This window comes from Melampsora larici-populina, assembly GCF_000204055.1.
Source record: "Melampsora larici-populina 98AG31 unplaced genomic scaffold MELLAscaffold_30, whole genome shotgun sequence".
NCBI lineage: Eukaryota > Fungi > Basidiomycota > Pucciniomycetes > Pucciniales > Melampsoraceae > Melampsora > Melampsora laricis-populina.
The window spans coordinates 803,334-821,567 of record NW_006768794.1 but is presented as its reverse complement, the minus strand read 5'-3'; the positions used below and the strand labels follow the sequence as shown (position 1 = coordinate 821,567).

Genomic DNA, 18,234 nt, shown 5'->3' with positions numbered 1-18,234 from the left:
GGATTGGATGGTGGTATTGGAATGGTGGTATTGGATTTTGGTATTGAGGTAATATTTCGCCCGCCAAAAAAAACTTGCGGTACTCAAAGCTACATACGTACGCGTACATAGTTGCTTTGAGTACCGTAGATACATAGTAGCGTGGGCAAATTCAAGAGTGGCTCGAGGGCAAACCAGTGGCGAAAAGCGGGGCGGCAAAAATCCGCGGCCAAGATTGTCAGCGCGGAGCGTAGCTCCCCGGGTCCTACGAGTTCCGGGTAAGGTAGCAGCAGCGCAAGGCGCTGCGCACTTCCGTCTGCGCTGCAAGCCAGACTTGGTTAAGCCTTGACAAAAGGGCAAGACTTCTGAAATCCACTTTTCTTGAACGTTGTCTAAGAAATCGGGGGAGTTGATAGCAAAACATATCAAAATAATGTGCGAATCACTAGAGCCAAGAAAACAAAAGCTTTAGAAAATGAGATTTCTCCGGATAGACGACAGCTGAAGTCACAAGAAGAGACAGGGCAGACGCACGGATTAGAGAGTGGTCAAAGTCTATTGTAATCCTCTTGACCGGCTGTATCCCAAAGCAGTTTGACTCATTTGCCGTCTACTTCAACATTGGCAACATAGTTCTCAAAGACAGTTGGAACATAGACCTGGATAAATCGGAAATGAAGGTCAGTTTGATGTGACAAGGCATGAAAGCGTGGAGGAGAGTTTGATGAAGCTAATCAGAGTTAGAAAATGGTTGGTACTAAGTTGATGGAATAAAGATAGCTTAAGTTGCTTGCTGACGATGTAAGACATCGAGACCGAACATACTCTCTTCAGGATCTGGATCCCAAAGCTTCAACCCCAACCTACAAACGGGAATTGCGGGAACAGGCATCTTTGCCCGCTTGAGCATATGTTTTGATGGATCCCCCATGGGTTCATACAATCAGGGCAGGACCGCTCATCCCAGCTCATCCCAGCTCATCCCAGCTCATCAGTGTTGATGAAGTTGGACAATGGCTCAGTGCTCCTGAGGTCAATGCCTGAGTCTGGCGGCTGGGGATGGGGCAAACTGGGCAAGCTCAGCGTACCAATTTGGCCTGGACAGAAAAATCACAGTTTTTTTGACACTTTTGCACAAGATTGTTGGGCCCCCAACGTTGGGGGCCTTCGCCACGGGCACTGTGACAACAGTAAAAATATATAGGGGTGGTTCCTTAAGCTTTGCCAATCAATAAAGTGAAATCCACACTGATTATATACCAAGCCTTTGCAATACACTTGTCAGATAGATATTTGTCTAACCTACCTCAGGTCCTTATTGTATTCCCTTTGTGCTGTCTTTCTGTTATTTCATCCAACAATTTCAATTCCAATCCTTCATCTCTATGCTCCTTTTCTTGATCAATCTGATGTTTGCAATCACAATTTGTGTAGGATGTCAAGCATGTATATTTCTACGTTTTGTTTTATAATCTGATGATTGGATGGTACTGAAACCTTGATGGTAATTACTTTCATTTGATTTGACATCTTCTCATTTCATGAATTGAATGAAATTCTATGTTATTGACTCACTGAAAGTCTTAACAAAAGGTAGATGAAAGGATTGAGTATAGCATACTTTTGCTTGGTATCTTTTCATATCAGAGTGATACCACTTGAGGGTGATTGTAGATTTATGACAAAGAGAACTGGTAAGGTGGAGTTTATTTGATTGATTCAAATGACAAGTGAGATTTAATTGTTTATCTTACTGATCAATTCAAACATTCAATTACTTGTTCTGACAACAAGTTTTTTGAAACATTCTTCTGGTCAAAACCATCTTCAAGCTGGTCAAATATACTTTGTGAAGAAATTGTCCCAGTGTTTGTAAGGCAAAAAAGCAATGACAGAAATCAAGACAGGCAAGTAATGAATATGGCCAAAACCTGGGTCTGGGTATCTGACAACACAATTCAACTGTGGTGTCTGACGTGTTCAAGCCATTCCAGAAGACAAACCAACCAACAATCTTAAAGGGCTTTCCAGCATCCCAATCCCACAGATGCTCTGTCAAGTATCCGTCGAATCTTTGGTTCTGGAGCACACCTTGGAACTGAGCCGCTCCTAAAACTGTGTGTCGTTTGGAGCTTGCAAACAAATCTCAATAAACCATCCAAAATGTTACATATCTGAATGCTCACATAAGTAGTATTGAACATTCCAAGTACAGCCTCAGGTGTGTTAAGCAGTAAATCATCCAGAACTGTAACATATATTCGGAGGCCCACATTGGTGTATCACACATTACAAGTACAACCTCAGGTGTGTTAAACTCATAAATATCCAGATGTTTGGTTCCTTGATCATTTGTAAAGAGCCTAATAGTGAACCAATATGCTTATACTTGTATCAGGCCTTTAGGGTACTGGGAGAAGCCCATCACACGATTCTCCCTCACGTTGCAATCTCATCATAGTGCTTCCTATTGCTTGTATTCCCTCTCTCGCAAGCCCATAACATATTGCAATGTCTATCTTCAAGGATACAAACAACGGGACAACACTCAATCAATCAAAGTTAAGAAAAGAAGAAAAAGAAAAGGAAAGAAAGTTTCATGATAGCCTGATTGGATAGGCTTGATCATGATTGATGCAGGGGAATGTTTCTCAACAATCAAGTTTTGAAGATTGAATTTCAAAAATGAAAACTGAAATTTGAAAATCAAAAATGGGTGGCGGGACCTCCTGTCTTGGCTTTATGATATCTTGTAAAGGACTTTCACAGGTGAGAAATGTAGTATGGAAAGAAATCACTGAGGGCACAGTGTCTGGATTAGACTACAGCTTCACAAAGTCTTAATCAAGAACTTGAGACCAACCTGTGAGCTTGAAGAAAAGTTGAGGAGAACGCGTAAGGGATTTGAACACAGAAATTGCAATGAATTATTTTGATTCTTTTCGACACACTAACCTGAGGGCACAGTGTCTAGATTAGACTACAGCTTCACAAAGTCTTAATTGAGAACTTGAGACCAACCTATCAAAACAATAACAAAGGAAACAGTTTAAAAGAGTAACAGTTGAGATACAAGAAACTTGACATAAGATGATCAAAAGAAATCTTTCACTACCCGCGAGCTCAAAGAAAAATTGAGGAGCACACGTAAGGGATTTGAAAACAAAAATTGAAATGAATTGTTTCTAATTTAGAGAGTGAAATGTATTAGTGTTGATATAAAACAAACTTAGGAAAAAGTTTAAGAGAGAGACTCACTGATTCTTTTTGACACAAAAAGAATCAGAAAAAGGGAGGAAAAGAAAATTAAAATAGAAGCTTAATATCCCAAAACAAAAACGAGAATTTCCAAAACCCCTTAATTCAGTTCACCATCACCCCTTTGTTCATCTAGCTGCTTTTCCACTAACACTGCATTGCCTCGCTAATTTCCCAACATCACGTTACATACAACCCTAAAAACGAAAATCATTCCAACCTCCTCCAGATCCAAAATAGGAAAATGATCTTTGACCGTCTAACCAAGATTAAATATCTTAACAGGCTTCTGTAGGAACAAGTTGTGGGTGAGGCACGTGGAATTCAGGTTAAATGTGCTGAACGTGTAAACCTGGAAATTGGTAGTGGGAAGTGGGAGTTTAATCTGGTTTTGCCACTGAACACAGTTTTCCTTTGACTTGAATGACAATAAGCAAAAAGATTAAAACTCTTTGTAGCACTTATAATTGTCTGACTTGAAAACCGGCTTCAAGAAGGTTTTCAAGTTGGTGTTGTTTCTCAATTCCCAAAATCAAATATTGGCCTTCTTCCCACTGTAAAAAAGTATGTAGCAAACAGTATGTACACATACATACTTGCTTTGAGTAACATAGACTGTGTTTCCCTCCCAAGGAAAATTTCTCCCAGAATTTTTTCTAAGTTTGTGTAGACAGGGATCTGTTGAAAAGAAGGAGGCACATCTCCCTGACCACTTTATGAAAAAAATGGTAATTGGGAACTTGATGAGCTGAAAATCTAAGATTTCCTTTACTAATACCTACTACCTTCTGTGCAAATTTCACTCTTTTCCTGAAAGTCCCTTACACCTCAGGCATTGCTTGCTATGTTGAACCACTGCACAAGGGACTTTGTTAAGTCAATTCACTGCCCCTAGATTGTAATCTGGCACATGCGGGTCTGATTCAAATGTCATACATGATGAGAACCTGTAACACCTTGTCAAATTGAAACTGTTATTCAATTTTGAGTTACCCATAGAGTTACAGTTGAACCAGTCTAGTCTCAACCACAGGCCGGCCCCAAGACCCAAATTTTGGCCCCTCCAGAATACCTTGGAGGCCCTCCGGAAGACCAGATTTGAGGAATTAAGTACTTAAGTACTTAGGTTGAGTACTTAAGTCCTTACGTTAAGTCCTTACGCATTGATATTAGGCCGCCTAAGGTACCTAGACCCAAATACTGAGGTTTTGGGGATTTTTTTCAAAAAAAAAGAATTGGCCCATCAGATCAACTTTTCAAGTCATTCCTGACAATAACACCATGTAATAAGCCCAAAAATGACTTATTACATGATGTTTATCAGTTTGAGTCATGTGTATAAATTTCTGTAACGAAATTTCATTTTTGCAGAGCGGTTGTGGTTGAGACTAGACTGGTTCAACTGTATATGTAATTCTGGAATGGTTTGAGGGTGATGATAGGTACTATAGTGCTTATCACTGAAAATACCAAAATGTAGAACGGGGTTGTGCTCTAAAGATTGGTATTTGAAAAGCAAGAAAAAACTATGGATTGTTCCAAAAAGCTATGGACACAGAGTCCTCAATCTCACATCACCAAAGTGACTTGTGGAATTCAAAAAAGGTGAGTTTTGGCAAAGGGGATAGGTTTTGGAGATCAGATTAGATTTCCTTGTTTTCAGGGATAAGCACTATATTATAATATTTACATTTTTCTCCACAAATGAAATACATTCAAATCAAAAAGTCATGAAAAGTCATGTAATTTATGTAATGGTACATTGAATAAAAGTTTGACGTCAAATAACATCAATCTGTGCGGGTGTGAAATACACCCTCCCTTATTCTCCACTTCCTTTGAAACAGATGTTTCAACAGGTTCAGACCAGTTTGAGGAGATAGAATTGTGTGGTTTGTGAGAAGCGGTTACCAATGTCGCACTCAGGGCAATATCCATAAAGCCTCAACTCTCTTGAATCTTTCCCTTCAAACTTCTCATCAGTCATCAATACACTCTATCCCCGCTGCTCTAAAATCTTGGTTATTCTAAAGCTCTATATAAATTAGTTCTAGCTACAAAAATATTTTTTGGTGGGTACTTTTTGATGCTTGTTATTATGGTTCTCTTTGTTTCCATTGCTCACCTATACACCACTTTGAATTGTTAGCCAGTCATTATAGATGAAAATCTCTTAGAACCTTGTTATCACCAATCAATATCTGTGATTCCAAAAAGATGATAGGCTTTCATCAATCCCCCCTATATTTTCTTATCTCCAACAGTCCTTCTCATTATTTTATTCCTATTCTAATATTATGGTCAGAGGTTTTAGAGACTATCAATGTTTGGTGCTGACATTTCTATATATTTATGTAACAGCCTCGCCAAGATGAGATTTCAACAGATCTTCTTAACCATCAATATGTTGATGGATCACACTACTTCTAGTCCTATCCTCCGTCAACTTGATATGGCCACCTCCATCAAACCAAGTGAATTAGCTAGCCCAAACAGATTTGGATCAAGTGGTGTGGTCTACCCAGATGCTATTCAACAATACAATCAGCGCCAAGAATATGCAGCCCAAATGGAAGCAATGGCAAAACACCTTGGTCCTCCAGGATATCCAATCCCTCACAGAAAAATGCAGGACAACGGTGATTCTGAAGGTTCTAATGTAAGGGAACCTCCATTACTGACTCCAAAACAAATGGAGGGAATTGCTAACATCACCAATCTGTCGTTCAAGTCAGACTTGGCATGGCCAATTTTTGGGGCAGTAGCAGGTATTGGCTTAGCAATTGGTGCTGGTATATGCTACCGGAAGTGTCAGCTCGAGACTATAAAATGAAGTTATTTAGACTTGAATTGAATGAAAACTTACTTTAAAAGTTACAAGTTTTAATTTTGTTGGCTTTGTTTCAGTACGTAAGATGACATTGTCTGAGATAAATTCAAGCCAGGAAGTTATTAGTTAGAAATTGAGTCAGTTTCAACCAACAACAGATATGTACTCACTGAATATTTAAATATTTCAGTCGTCTTCTACAGATGGGTAGGTTATTACACCTATCTCAGGGTGAGTCTAATTCTACTCAAGTCAATCTAAAGAGATAAAATTCTCTTTATCTCAAAGTAAGATTTCTGAATATTTTCGACTAAAGGTTTGAGAGAAATGAAGCTGGATCTAGCAACAATAAGTTCTTCAGAATGATTGATAAAAAGATGAATCTAAAAGATAACTGATAATAAACAAGCAAGCTTATGGAAAAGATATTACTACTAAGCTAGTAGATCAAATCCAGTTGAGAAGTAATCTACTTGAGTTTATGAAGTTTTCTTGTTAGAACAATTTTATTTAAAGTCTGAAAGTTTAGTGTTTTGATTATAAGATGATCCTCTCCTTTGTGGCTTGAGAATGGGTCTTTATTTATACCTTTTTCTGGTTTGAATTGCCTGGGTAGAGACTTAGATTCATCGTGTCTTTCTCTTTGTCAAGGGTCCTTCTGGGACCCTTTCATTTTGTTGATTTGAATGATGAAATACTAGTTTGGTTTTGAATTGTGTCATCTAGAATTGGACTTCAGGGTCTTTGGCCTGACTTGGTTGATTTCATTTTAATATGTAGGTTGTTCTGGTCTATGTTTTAGTTATTCTAGTTTTACCCTGCTTTGTGATTAGGTAGCAGGGGTCTTTTTATTTTATATCTACTCTTGAAACTTGAGTAGGAGGTTTTGTGTTCTTGTTGCAAAGGAAACTAGTGTAGGTAGTTTTCTTCTCAAGCCAGAATGCATTTTAATTTTTTGTTATTTTAAACATATGTATATTTTATAGCGTTATGTGGTTTTTCATCCTATTGGGGTACATTGTTGTATCCTCTAGGCTGACAGGAAGTATGTAACTTGGGATGAACAAAAGTGATGATGGAGGTTAATCTGGTGATGAAGTGTATGAGCCCCCACTTAATTTTACCCTCACAGATCTCTTTATTAAACTTTCTTTCAATTATTCTTTGTTGTGATATTGGACTTGTGTGTTGGTATTCAGCATTTTAACCTCAGTCTGAGGGACTTAGTTAAGTTAACATGAAAATCATCTGTGCTTGTGACCATTCATCTGTAGACCTTTCACAATATGTTTGCTGAATCCTCCATCATCATTGTTCAGCTTTCATGGCTAGCTTTGAGAAGATCACATTCTCATTGGTTAGTAAGACTTGATGTAGCTAGGGTGTGGTGGACACACAAACATCAATTTTGTTCAAGTTACTTTAAACAAATTAGGCATAACCAGTTACAGGGGTTATATCTGCTGTGCTAATGAACTTTTTACAATTTTCTAATCAGCCATTCTTGCAATGGCTGTAAGTACATCTGATATGAGAATGAATGTTTATTTTTATCAAAATGCTCATTGTGGTTGGTGCAAACCCTGGTGTTGTTTTTGACTAAGTTTTGTTTCTTTGCTGAATTTGAGAATGTACAGAGATTACAGAACTTGTAAACACACTTTTTGGTTAGTTTTAACTTTTGACCACTGTAGCAATGACCTTTATTCAAACAAAGTGGTCAATCATTCTCAAATGGGCTGTATTGTACCATCAAGTTTAGAAATGTTGTCCTATGATCTTGATACATTCAATAATCTGAACATATGATGTGGTAGGGTTTGAGTGCAATGGGGCATTCAACTGTAACTTAATCCCATCCATACCCTCCTTGAAGCTTACCATAGCTCATGAATCTATTCAATATGATTGGAAAGGGAAAACAGTCAAATGTTTTACAAGGAAATCATAATCGGGTTCAACTTGTAGAATTGTATAAATAAACCTACTAGAATTCCTTTCTTTTCTGATTCTTGGTTGAGATCATTGACACACAATAAATCATACTTGATGAGATATATTGAAGAACCCATGAGTGATGTCAGGGTGGCAAACTTTAAAGGGCACTGGTGAGGTCTAGTTCTCACTCAGTTAGATTCATGACTAAGTATTCCGCTGGGTACGCTGGATGTCTGTTGTTATATCTTATTCTAAAGTAAGAATATAAGAATGAAGGTGGGTAAATCACAAGCTCCTCAGGATGTTTAAAAGAAACACAATTCCAAGGCCCGCTGTAAGTTAACAGATGTAAGGTGGTCAACCCTTAGGCCTGGTTATAATCTCTGAGATACGAGATCTAGAGAAGCCTGCATCCAAAGACTAACAGGGATCTTGCCAACTTTGCATTGCAAGAACTGGGTAGTGACCAAGTAAATCTACATAGCTTTTAGGTACGTAGAAAGGTTCTAGATATAAACCAATAACATTTCATAATCAAAGCTATTAGCCGGAAAGTAGGTGAATACGATGGGACTAATGAATACTTGGAGTAGAGAAAATTATGGATTATAGTTTGAGATACTATGAAGGACAAAGCAACAATTAAAATTTAAGCAAGAAAGGGTAAAGTGGAACCGAGATTTAGATACTTGCGTAACTAATCCAGCTGGACTTTGGAACAGAGGATGGTCTGAAAAGATTTGTTTAAAGTATGATAAGGTGAGTCTCTTCACATCTTGGAGAGACTCTCCTCTATGTATATCATTGTGCTCCAATTTAAGGGAGACATTGGAGATACTTTTGCTTGGCGTATTCTTCTTAGTGCGTAAGTTTTAATTGATACATCTTCTCTACATGTATGTGATCAGTTCAATTTAGTTGTCAAGACTTGTCTCACTAGTATTTTGAATGTCAACAGAAGATTCTATGTAATCAATTTATTCTTGAGGATTATTGATTTGTTTGAATTTACTTCTTCTCAAATGTGAGAGAACGTGATCATATAATTTCACAAGTAACTTAGTTCATTGTAATCACCTCATCTCTACAATGCAAAGGCAAGCAGTATTCACTAGACCAATACATCCGGTATTCAACATGTCTTCCTTCAGAAGAGATTGTTGAAAGCATTTGGATTTCTTCTTTACCAAAGTAATTATCTTTTATGATTGGAAGGCTTTGAGATGACTGCCGAGTATAAGCAATGAAATGCTTTCTTTCAAAGCTATCCCAGAATACAAATAATTGTAGTACTTATGGCTCTTTGGTCAGTACAAAGAGCTTGAGTGCTGACAAGTGATGAATAAGTTTACAAACCATATAGCTGTTCCAAGAATGGTTAATTGGAAATTTTCAAAAAGCTCATCAGAACAGTAGATAAAACAACTATAACTGGTTTTTCCAGTTTTCTCTAGAATCAACTTAACCTCACCTGATGTGTGCATTGCCACAGCTTGACTATGTCAAATCCTACTGACTGATCAATGAGAAAAGGTTGTTCTCACTGCTAGCCATGAAAGCCACACAACAATCATAATAGGTATAGCAGATGTATTTCAAAAGATGTGAAATGAATGGTCACAAGGATGCATGATTGTCATTGGAGGATCCTATTCCTTCTATAGTGCTCAACTTTGTAAAGAGAAAATACTCAACAAAACCAACAGTATGGGTGTGTTCACTTAAGGAAATTCCAACCAGAAATCACATTCTGTTTACTTTTTAATGGAAAAATGAAGCTCCACCAAATAGCCACCTTAAATTTTGCAGAATGTGATTTCTCACCAGAAATTGCTTAAGTGAACGTGCCCTATGAGTTTTGTATGGCAGAGAATTCTTGAGAAAATAAATCAAGCTTTCTTGGAAAGGATGTGTATGTGATAGGTTGGATTGAATTGGATTATCTTGTTTATTATCTTTGGAAGAGATCAAATTGACTGTAATCTAATCTAGTTTACCACTTGATAACCAAAAAATCATTCTAAATTGACCAATAATTAAAACTTGCTATATAAACCATACCTTCTTGACTGATTATCTTCACATCAAACTATGAGTTGTTTTTGACTTGACTGAAGCCTTTTTACACTGTACAAACTTGATCAGATATATTTTATTTAAGAAACCTCTATAAACCTAAAAAAACAGTCAATAATTCTCGCCAAAAGTAATTGCTGCTAATCTTTAAACGATTTTTTTCTTTTTTTTGTGGTTTGATCTTATTGTAACAACTTTTATTAAAAAACCAATAAGTTTCTATGTACTGTCAGAAAATAAAATCATCTTGAGTTCAATTACTTCAAATAAAGAATGTACGTGAATGGAAAGAAAAAGAAAACTTCCAACCTTTTTTAAATTTACCATCGAAACTTGAAAAGAGTAAAGAAAAGCAGACATCAAAATGAATAGCTTGAAAGATGAATAGATAAGAAAAACAAACAGGATTTGATTACAAGATCTCAAGAAAACAATCACTCTTGGTCATCTGATTCTAATAAAATCCTCAAGCTTGATCTATACTCTATGTTTTTGAACCTGATGATGATGTATTAATCTTGCAGAGTAGTATACGTTTGATTATAGTATAGCAAAGGTTTAGATTGATGAAGAGTTTCAACATCGATGACTTTGATCACTTTAGCCAAAATCAACACCGATTTCACTTCTTTTTCCTTACTTGAATCTTCCATCAATTCAATCGTTTTCCAAATCGAACAAACCAATCTTCCCAAGCCGATCTGATCCCCAATAAGCTGTTTCTGATCATCATCCAAACCGATTTTGGTTTCTAAAGACGATCTAGGTTTAGAAAAACGTTTTGAAAGGGTAATAGATTGATGATCGTGATTTAAAAGATGTACATTGAAAGGATGATGATGGTTAAGTGAAATGAGATTAAATAATTTAGAAGGTAGTCTTAAAGAAAATGAGATTAATGGGATCGGATCTAATGAGATTGAAGTTAAGGATGAGATGGTTGCAGCATGAAATTCTTGATGGCAGTTGGTGGTGATGATGGTGACTGGATGTGATAGTTTTCTCATCATTAATCTTAGGTTTGTTCCAGTTTTGTCTTGGTTTGTTGGGATTGAAGTTCTTGGTGATGTTGAGATGGTTGATTGAGATCGATATGAGTTGATTTGATGGATTGATTTGAATCTGGTGATAGATTTCATCATCTCATTAATCTTGAAGTCGATTGAAGTTGGTCGAGTCACTGTGGATTCATTCAAATGCTATCCTGATGAGATGGGATTGAATACCCAATGGATTGGAAGTCAAGCTGGGCTCCGGTCACTATCCGGCGTGTTTTGCCCGATTCAGGCCCCGGACCGATGGTGCTCTGGTGTATCCGGACTCGTCGGAGATTATCCGACAGCATATTTTTCAACAGTACCATCCTTCAACACTCGGACCGGCTATCCGCCGGATAACCGGTGCTGTGACTGATTCTTTTTTTGTGAGGTCTATTTACCCATTCCCATCTTTGTAACCTTTGCATTTTGAGTTGACTGACACCTAATCTTCCAGGTGTACACAACTTTGATAGCTTTGCCAGCATAATCATCAAATATCTGAACCAGCATAACCTAATTGATAAGGTGAGCACTATGACAGCCAACAATGTCAGCACAAACTCTGCTATTGGTTGAGTCATTGAAAATTTGGACAAAATCACTTTTGATCACCTGACCCAGGTCCATGGTTGTGTATCATATGTTATGAACTTAGCTGTGGAAGATGGACTCAAGGAATTTGGCAAGGTGATTAATTCAGAAGAAGATGCTCCATCATAATTGATAGATTTGGGCCCCAATGTGACTCAAGTAAACCTCAAGACCATTTACAATTCAAGTCTGGTTACATGCAGTCAGTCCAGCCCTCAATGTGGCTAGCATTTTGAAAACAAGGTCAAGATGAGATGTGAAATTGCTGCTTTGATGAACCAGACTCAGCCTCCAATTTCCCCAAGACATGAAACTTCATCAACCAATCCTCCAGCTGCCCCAACAACCCCAAATGAACCTTGAGGCCTCAGTGTACTAGTCTTTGCTGTTTACACATTGAGGCTCTTTTATGTGTCAAAGATTGGCACTGGGTGTTTAGTCCCTTGAAACTTACTAGCCATGATGCTGAGGAGGATTTTGATTAGCTTTTCCCTTTTCTTGTTATCTGGTTATCATTATCAAGATATGTTATTTACAATCATATGAATACAAGCCAGCATGAGCCAACTACAAATTATATGAGTTCTCCGTCAGATATCCAAATGAGGTTGAGTTTTTTGGCCTCCACATCCGATAAAGAAACCGGCCACGGTATCCGGCTACCAGATGGCTTAGGGCCCTATGCGACGTCCGGATCCGACGGATGCTCCGTCAATACCCGACTCACGTCCGGACCCGGAGCACACCTCGCGCAAGTCGAACAAACTCACGGGTAATTTGAACTGATCGAATCTCTCCCTTCAACCATTTATTTACAACTTTTGATAATTCTTTAACCAAAAATGAACCAACTTCCATCATCATCAACTTCAACTTCAACTTCAAACCCAATCTCAATCCAATTACATCCAAAACCATTCTCATCAAATCAATGGAATCAATCTAAATCAATACAAATCAATTGGGATAAAAAACGAAATGGATTAGCACTCTCTATCATCTCATCTTCATCAATCCTCTCCAAACCAAATCAGAATCAAAAACTATCAATCTCAGAACAATCTATCTATTTAATCAATTCATTTCATTCGAATCCTTCACGTCGTTCAGTTTAGTCCAAAACCAAATTTTTATTTCAATTTCTTCTTCTTCCAGATTTCATTTATAACCATTACTAATTTGATTCTTTTTCTTATAGCTTATTACAAGATCTTTTGAAATCTTTAGTAGTTTACAAAAAGTTGTGGCTGTTTGTGAAGAAGAAGATCATTTGAAAAATCAACATCAGTTTAGTCAACCTTTTTTTCACATTTCATCCTTTGGTTTGACTCATTAATTTGCACTTTTTTTTCTCGTGTTTGCGTACTTTTGAATAGACTTCCATCTAGTTCTCAATTCAAATATTATTCTAGAATTGCTCATCAATATGTGATCAGTTTAAAAGATTATTTGAATCAATTAGAAGTAAGTTTTCTTAACCAATCACAAGTTTTTCTAATCAAAGAATTCGAAACTGATTGGTTTTTTTGGGGGGGGGGGTAAATACTAATAGCAAGAAGATGAAGAAAGTAATCCAGATGAAATCGATTTAGTGATTCAAATGATTGAATGTTTTAGTTTATTTGTTTTAGTTTTTGTTCCAGAAGATGGTAGAGGTGACGGTATCTTTTCTGAACAGTTTTTGGATTGGGTGAATCGAATCAATCCTCGTAAGCTTTCAATTCATCAACTCTTGATTTCTTTGAAATTGGATAAACCCAAACTTTTTTTTTTGGAAATTCATGGGGTTCTTTTTCCTTTGGTTTGCGCCTTTAGAACCACCTAAAGAAGAAGGTGAAGAACTTAGTAATCTTTCATTACCTTATGAACACGTTAATTTTTGGCCATACATACACGCGTCAGTCAGATTTACGAAAAAAACCATGAAATTGATCGCGTCAATCTATACCAAAGAAACTGATTCAACTTCGAAATCTTTCATAGTTGTTTAATTCGCGGACATTTAACTCAATCAACAGCCCTTTTAAAACCCTATACCAAAACCCAGAACCCAACTTTGAACCAATTAATGACCATCACGATCTCCTTAATCAACAAGACACCCAGATCCACCCAATTCTCACAAGAAAACTCATTTATCGAAGCGTTATATCAATTCAGACAATCAGTTGATCGAGTTTTATTAAATTTAGATCAAGAGATGGAAATGATTTTCAAATTAGAAGAAGAACGTAAAAAACAAGGAAACGAAAGTATGGATGAAGATGATTTGTTATATTTACAAGCTAGTTTGAAGATCTTATTGGAAATCTTATCAGGTGATGAGAATCGGGTTTCAGAAGCTTGTTATGATTGGAAAGAAGCACTTGGGGCTCATCTTTTATGGGTTTATCCTACTTGTAAACGTGATGGATTAGGGTAAAGTCCTTTTTTTTGAATGAATCCAGTTTTTCTTTTTCTAACTTCACTAATTCTTTTGTGGGGGGTTTCGGCATAGACCTGTGATTAAAACGGTGACAGAGAATTGGCCAATTGATCAAACTTCAATAACCGATCGATTAACCTCTTCGATCTTAACCGGTTCCACTCAAACTTTGATTCAAGAATCTCATTCACTTTCACCATGGTTATCATGTCATTTAATAGATTTGATAAGTAAATTAGGAATCTTGGAAGAAGAATCAGAAGAATCCGAATTAGAAAAGATGAGAGAATTTTATGTTTTTGAATATTTAGATGAGCTAAGTTTAGATCAAGGGTTATGGAGATTGATGATTGCTTATGCTGATACGACTAAGTTTGGGATTCATTGGATCAAGTCAATTTTGAGGAGATTGATTATTGATGATTCGATTGAAGAAGGAAATCAGGAGGAAGGAGAAGGGAAGAAGACAAAAGCTACAGTGAACGTTTTGGAATTTAAAGAGATTTGTGAAAGGTTTGGATTAGAAGATGAATTTTGTCGTTGTACAAAAGTGAGTCTTTCATTTCTTTCTCTTTCTAAAAATCAAATCATTTCCTCTTGCATTTTCATGACTCTGATTTTTTTGGTTTGGTTTGATAAGATTTTAACTAAAAGGTTAATTAAAGAAAGGAAATTTGGTTCGGCTATAGCGTATTCGATTAGATCTGGTGATTTGAAAATGATTAGAAGGATTACTGATTTACTTTTAATTGAATATATCAATGAAGGTAAACAAGCGTCCCCAAAGATCTTTCTTGTTTTCGAATTGAATTGAAGTCATACAAACGAGAAGAGAATGGAAGATTTTAAACTGATTTGATCTTTTTTTGATTTGATTTGGATTTGGATTTGGAAAAAATTAGGTCCAGAAGAATTTGCGAAATTAGTAGATGAAATTCCTTCATCTTTATTACATCCAATAGCACCTAAACTACGACCCAACTTATTTCAAAGCGGTCCATCAGATCAAGAATCAACTCATCATAATGATAATTTGATTTTCTTATCTAGGTATCGAGATTTACATTCGTTTTATTTAAAAGGAGATAAAAAGAAAGTGATTGAGATCGTGATGAATTTGTTGATTGGTCAAATCGCTCCTAAGGAATGGTGGTGTATTTTATTGATTGATCTTTTACCTTTATTAGAAGGTAATGTTCTCTTTCTTTCTTTCTTTCTTTCTGCTTTTTCTTTACACATTTTTGATGGATTTTCTTTTGGTTGGGTTGAATAGATGAAGAGATGTTGGTAAATGTAACAGATACATATGAATTATTAAGATGTTTAGAAGAGATCACATTGGGTTTAGAAGAATCAAATCAAACTCGAATTCGAATTGATTATTTGGTTTATTTGAAGATGATTTTGAAAAACCAAAGTGATGGTTCAAAAGAAATTGAAATCATTCGATATTCTTTAGCTAGGAATTTGTCTAGATGTTTAACTTTTAAATATTAATTTGGTTTTTAAAGAAGAAGAAGAAGGATTGATTTTATTTTTAATGTATGATTTTTTTAATTGAATAGATGGTTTGGTTTTTTTGGTTTTGGGTGGTTTGGTCAATTTGAAGGAATGATTTGTGGAATTAATTTTGGAAATGATTATTAAGTTCAGTTTAATTATTTAATCGAAACTTGAGAGGGTTTTTTCGGATCATCATTTTTTGAATTGTTGATTTTTTTCTATCATCTATCAATACCCATCATCATCCTTAGTATTGCCTTTCATCTTACCTGATAGCCTTCAAATTTAGGAAAGATGGTTCGTAATGAAGTGATGGTGAATGTATGTTGAGAACTTGAGGTATATGTTTGAATTGAGTCTGACGTCACACACTACATAGTGAATGTCCATTCGTTCTCTAATTCAAGGGAACAGGTAGAGAGGCTGCTCAAAGATTTTGGAAGATTTTTTTTGTAATTATCTGGATCCTGCCTAAGCTCCTGGATGACCCGTATATGTATGGATGAAAATTGAAATTCAGAATTCCTGCTCAGTTTCAATCCAGTTTTTTTCATTCCGCCGGCAGTGGCATGGAATGTGGAGTAAAGCTCAGAATCTTTTCCAATTGGTCAAGATTCAAGAAGGTCGAATTTACCGGTAATAGTAAGAGTATCCCTAGCCGTGACATAAATTCTTGCCGTATGGATCGGTCGACTCGCACGGAGAGTGAGAGAGAGTGGGGCATCAAAATAGATGATACTCTACCTGCAAATGGGAGAGCGCTTAACGATGGGACAGGATCCCTTGCCAGGTAAGTTGATCGAGACGACGTTCCCTCCTATATACATACATTCTTTTTCCGAGACGCTGATGTCCAGTGTCGAGTAGCGCTAGGCCTACGGTGACGGTGACAATGGAACACAACGCTTTTTCCATCTCCGTCTTAGGCGGTCTCGATCCGAGCATCCTACCTCAAGCCGGCTTGAATCGCTTCCTGTTGCCGGTGACGAGTTTCAATTTCAACAACCAAACAACTGCGAGATGATCAGGATCATCAAGCTCTACACATTTTGTCGATAAGTTGTTGATGCATGGCTCCAATACTACACTGGACCGCATTTTGATAATGCTATTTTTGGAATCCGTATCGGTTTGCAAATCTAAAACGATCGGTTAGACTTATTACCAACACCCAAACCCCGCCGCGGAAAACTGGGGCAGCGCTGCGGCAGCGCGGGGGTCCCGCCGCGTCCTCAGTCTACTGAACGCTCACTGGGATAAAACCGCGCCGGGGCCCAGTTTTTACTGAGGTCCAACCCGCCGCTGCCCCATTGAAGGTACCCCAGGGGGGACCCAGGGGCCCAGTTTGGCTCATATAGCCTAGACTGTACATATTCAACCCCTGACACGTCCAATTGTTAGTTCAAACTTCAGATGAACAGTCACAACTCGTGTTTTCACAGAGGTTATCTAAAGGTACAAAATACCAAACTTGAAACCTCCGACAGGACGTGTGGGCTATAGTAAAAGAGGCACTCGTTGTTGAGCTGATTGGGCTCTGTCGTGTCGTGCGGTGGGACAGAAATTCTGCGCGGCGGACCGCTGGCAGCATGTTGACCTGTTTGACGTGAAGCTGGGGCTTTGAGGCGACTTGTAGTTGATTCTCATCATAAAACTCACTCATACCACCCTCAACATCCTCTAAGCTTTCCCAAACAATATGGCGCTCATTCAGAAACGCCATATCCGTTACCAGACTGAAGAGTTTAGGTACTCCACATTCATCTTTATTGAATGTATGTAGGGATCGATCCTCTAGTTCAGCCTGCGCGAGACTTTGAGAGATTGCATGACCCTCCAGCATTGTCTCATGGGAGTAATTGGGGTCCATTTGGTCGGGTGGAGGCGGTAGAGGAGGGTGAAGAGGAGCAGGTGGCGCAGGTGAGATGACCGGGTGCCGATACAAGACTGAAAGATGTGAATTTCATAACAAAGCAGTGAGTGAATCAGGAGCCAAACCGGATACGAGTTGAAAGTGTCCAAAGAAAGATAGCTGAGTACTGCTGGTATCAAAAAACCGATGTATCACACAAGCTAAAGGTCATAGAAATTCGCATCAAAATCAGTCAACAAAGGTCAAAGGTTCTTAACCGTCAACAGAGGGTCGCTTACTATCATGAATAGCATTTTTCTATTCTGTTGTCGTCTCTCGATCAACTTTGTCAGATTGAGGGTTTTCAAGCAGGTCTTTTTCTTTTTGGCATTAATCTCATTTTTTCAAATTTAGGGAAATAAAACCCCAGTCTGCGGCGCGCTGCGATGGTCTCAAGCGCGCCGCGGTCCCCTTGAGATTTTTTCTCACTGCGGCAGCGCTGCGGTGAGGTCCCCGTAAAACTGGGGTCGATCGCACCGCTGCCTCCGTGGACCAAAAATCCGCCACGCTGCGGCGGGGTTTGGGTGTTGTTATTACTCGTCGGTCTATCGATATCTATCATCCCAGGTTCAAAATACAAAATCCTTGATTAATCTCAAGTGATCGCGCAGGCGATTTTAGGTAAGATTTAGGAATTTGACAAACTGTGATACGAGCAAAACATGATTGCTCAGTTGATTGG

The 18,234-nt window shown here is 37.7% G+C and overlaps 3 protein-coding genes across 3 annotated transcripts in view; 1 reads left to right on the top strand and 2 right to left on the bottom strand.

Annotated features, from left to right (window-relative positions):
- Positions 1–403, bottom strand: part of MELLADRAFT_89515 (uncharacterized protein) — a gene marked incomplete at both ends in the record, with an annotated part of 12,198 nt that extends 11,795 nt beyond the window's left edge. Inside the window, one exon of the mRNA XM_007412350.1 lies at positions 330–403. Coding sequence (XP_007412412.1) covers positions 330–403 — 74 coding nt within the window. The remainder of the gene's footprint in view (positions 1–329) is intronic.
- A 10,190-nt stretch (positions 404–10,593) lies between these two features.
- MELLADRAFT_108603 (uncharacterized protein) lies at positions 10,594–11,088 on the bottom strand (the record flags this gene model as incomplete). Its single annotated transcript, XM_007412349.1, has 1 exon — positions 10,594–11,088. The coding sequence occupies one exon, from the start codon at positions 11,086–11,088 to the stop codon at positions 10,594–10,596; it is 495 nt and encodes a 164-aa protein (XP_007412411.1).
- Positions 11,089–12,554: 1,466 nt separating this feature from the next.
- On the top strand, positions 12,555–15,634 carry MELLADRAFT_108602 (uncharacterized protein; the record flags this gene model as incomplete). The annotated part of the gene is made up of 10 exons (XM_007412379.1): positions 12,555–12,821; positions 12,911–12,999; positions 13,089–13,176; positions 13,265–13,421; positions 13,528–13,609; positions 13,696–14,130; positions 14,210–14,687; positions 14,778–14,904; positions 15,040–15,327; positions 15,411–15,634. 10 exons carry the CDS (start codon positions 12,555–12,557, stop codon positions 15,632–15,634), a joined length of 2,235 nt encoding a protein of 744 aa, XP_007412441.1.
- Positions 15,635–18,234: the final 2,600 nt, after the last annotated feature.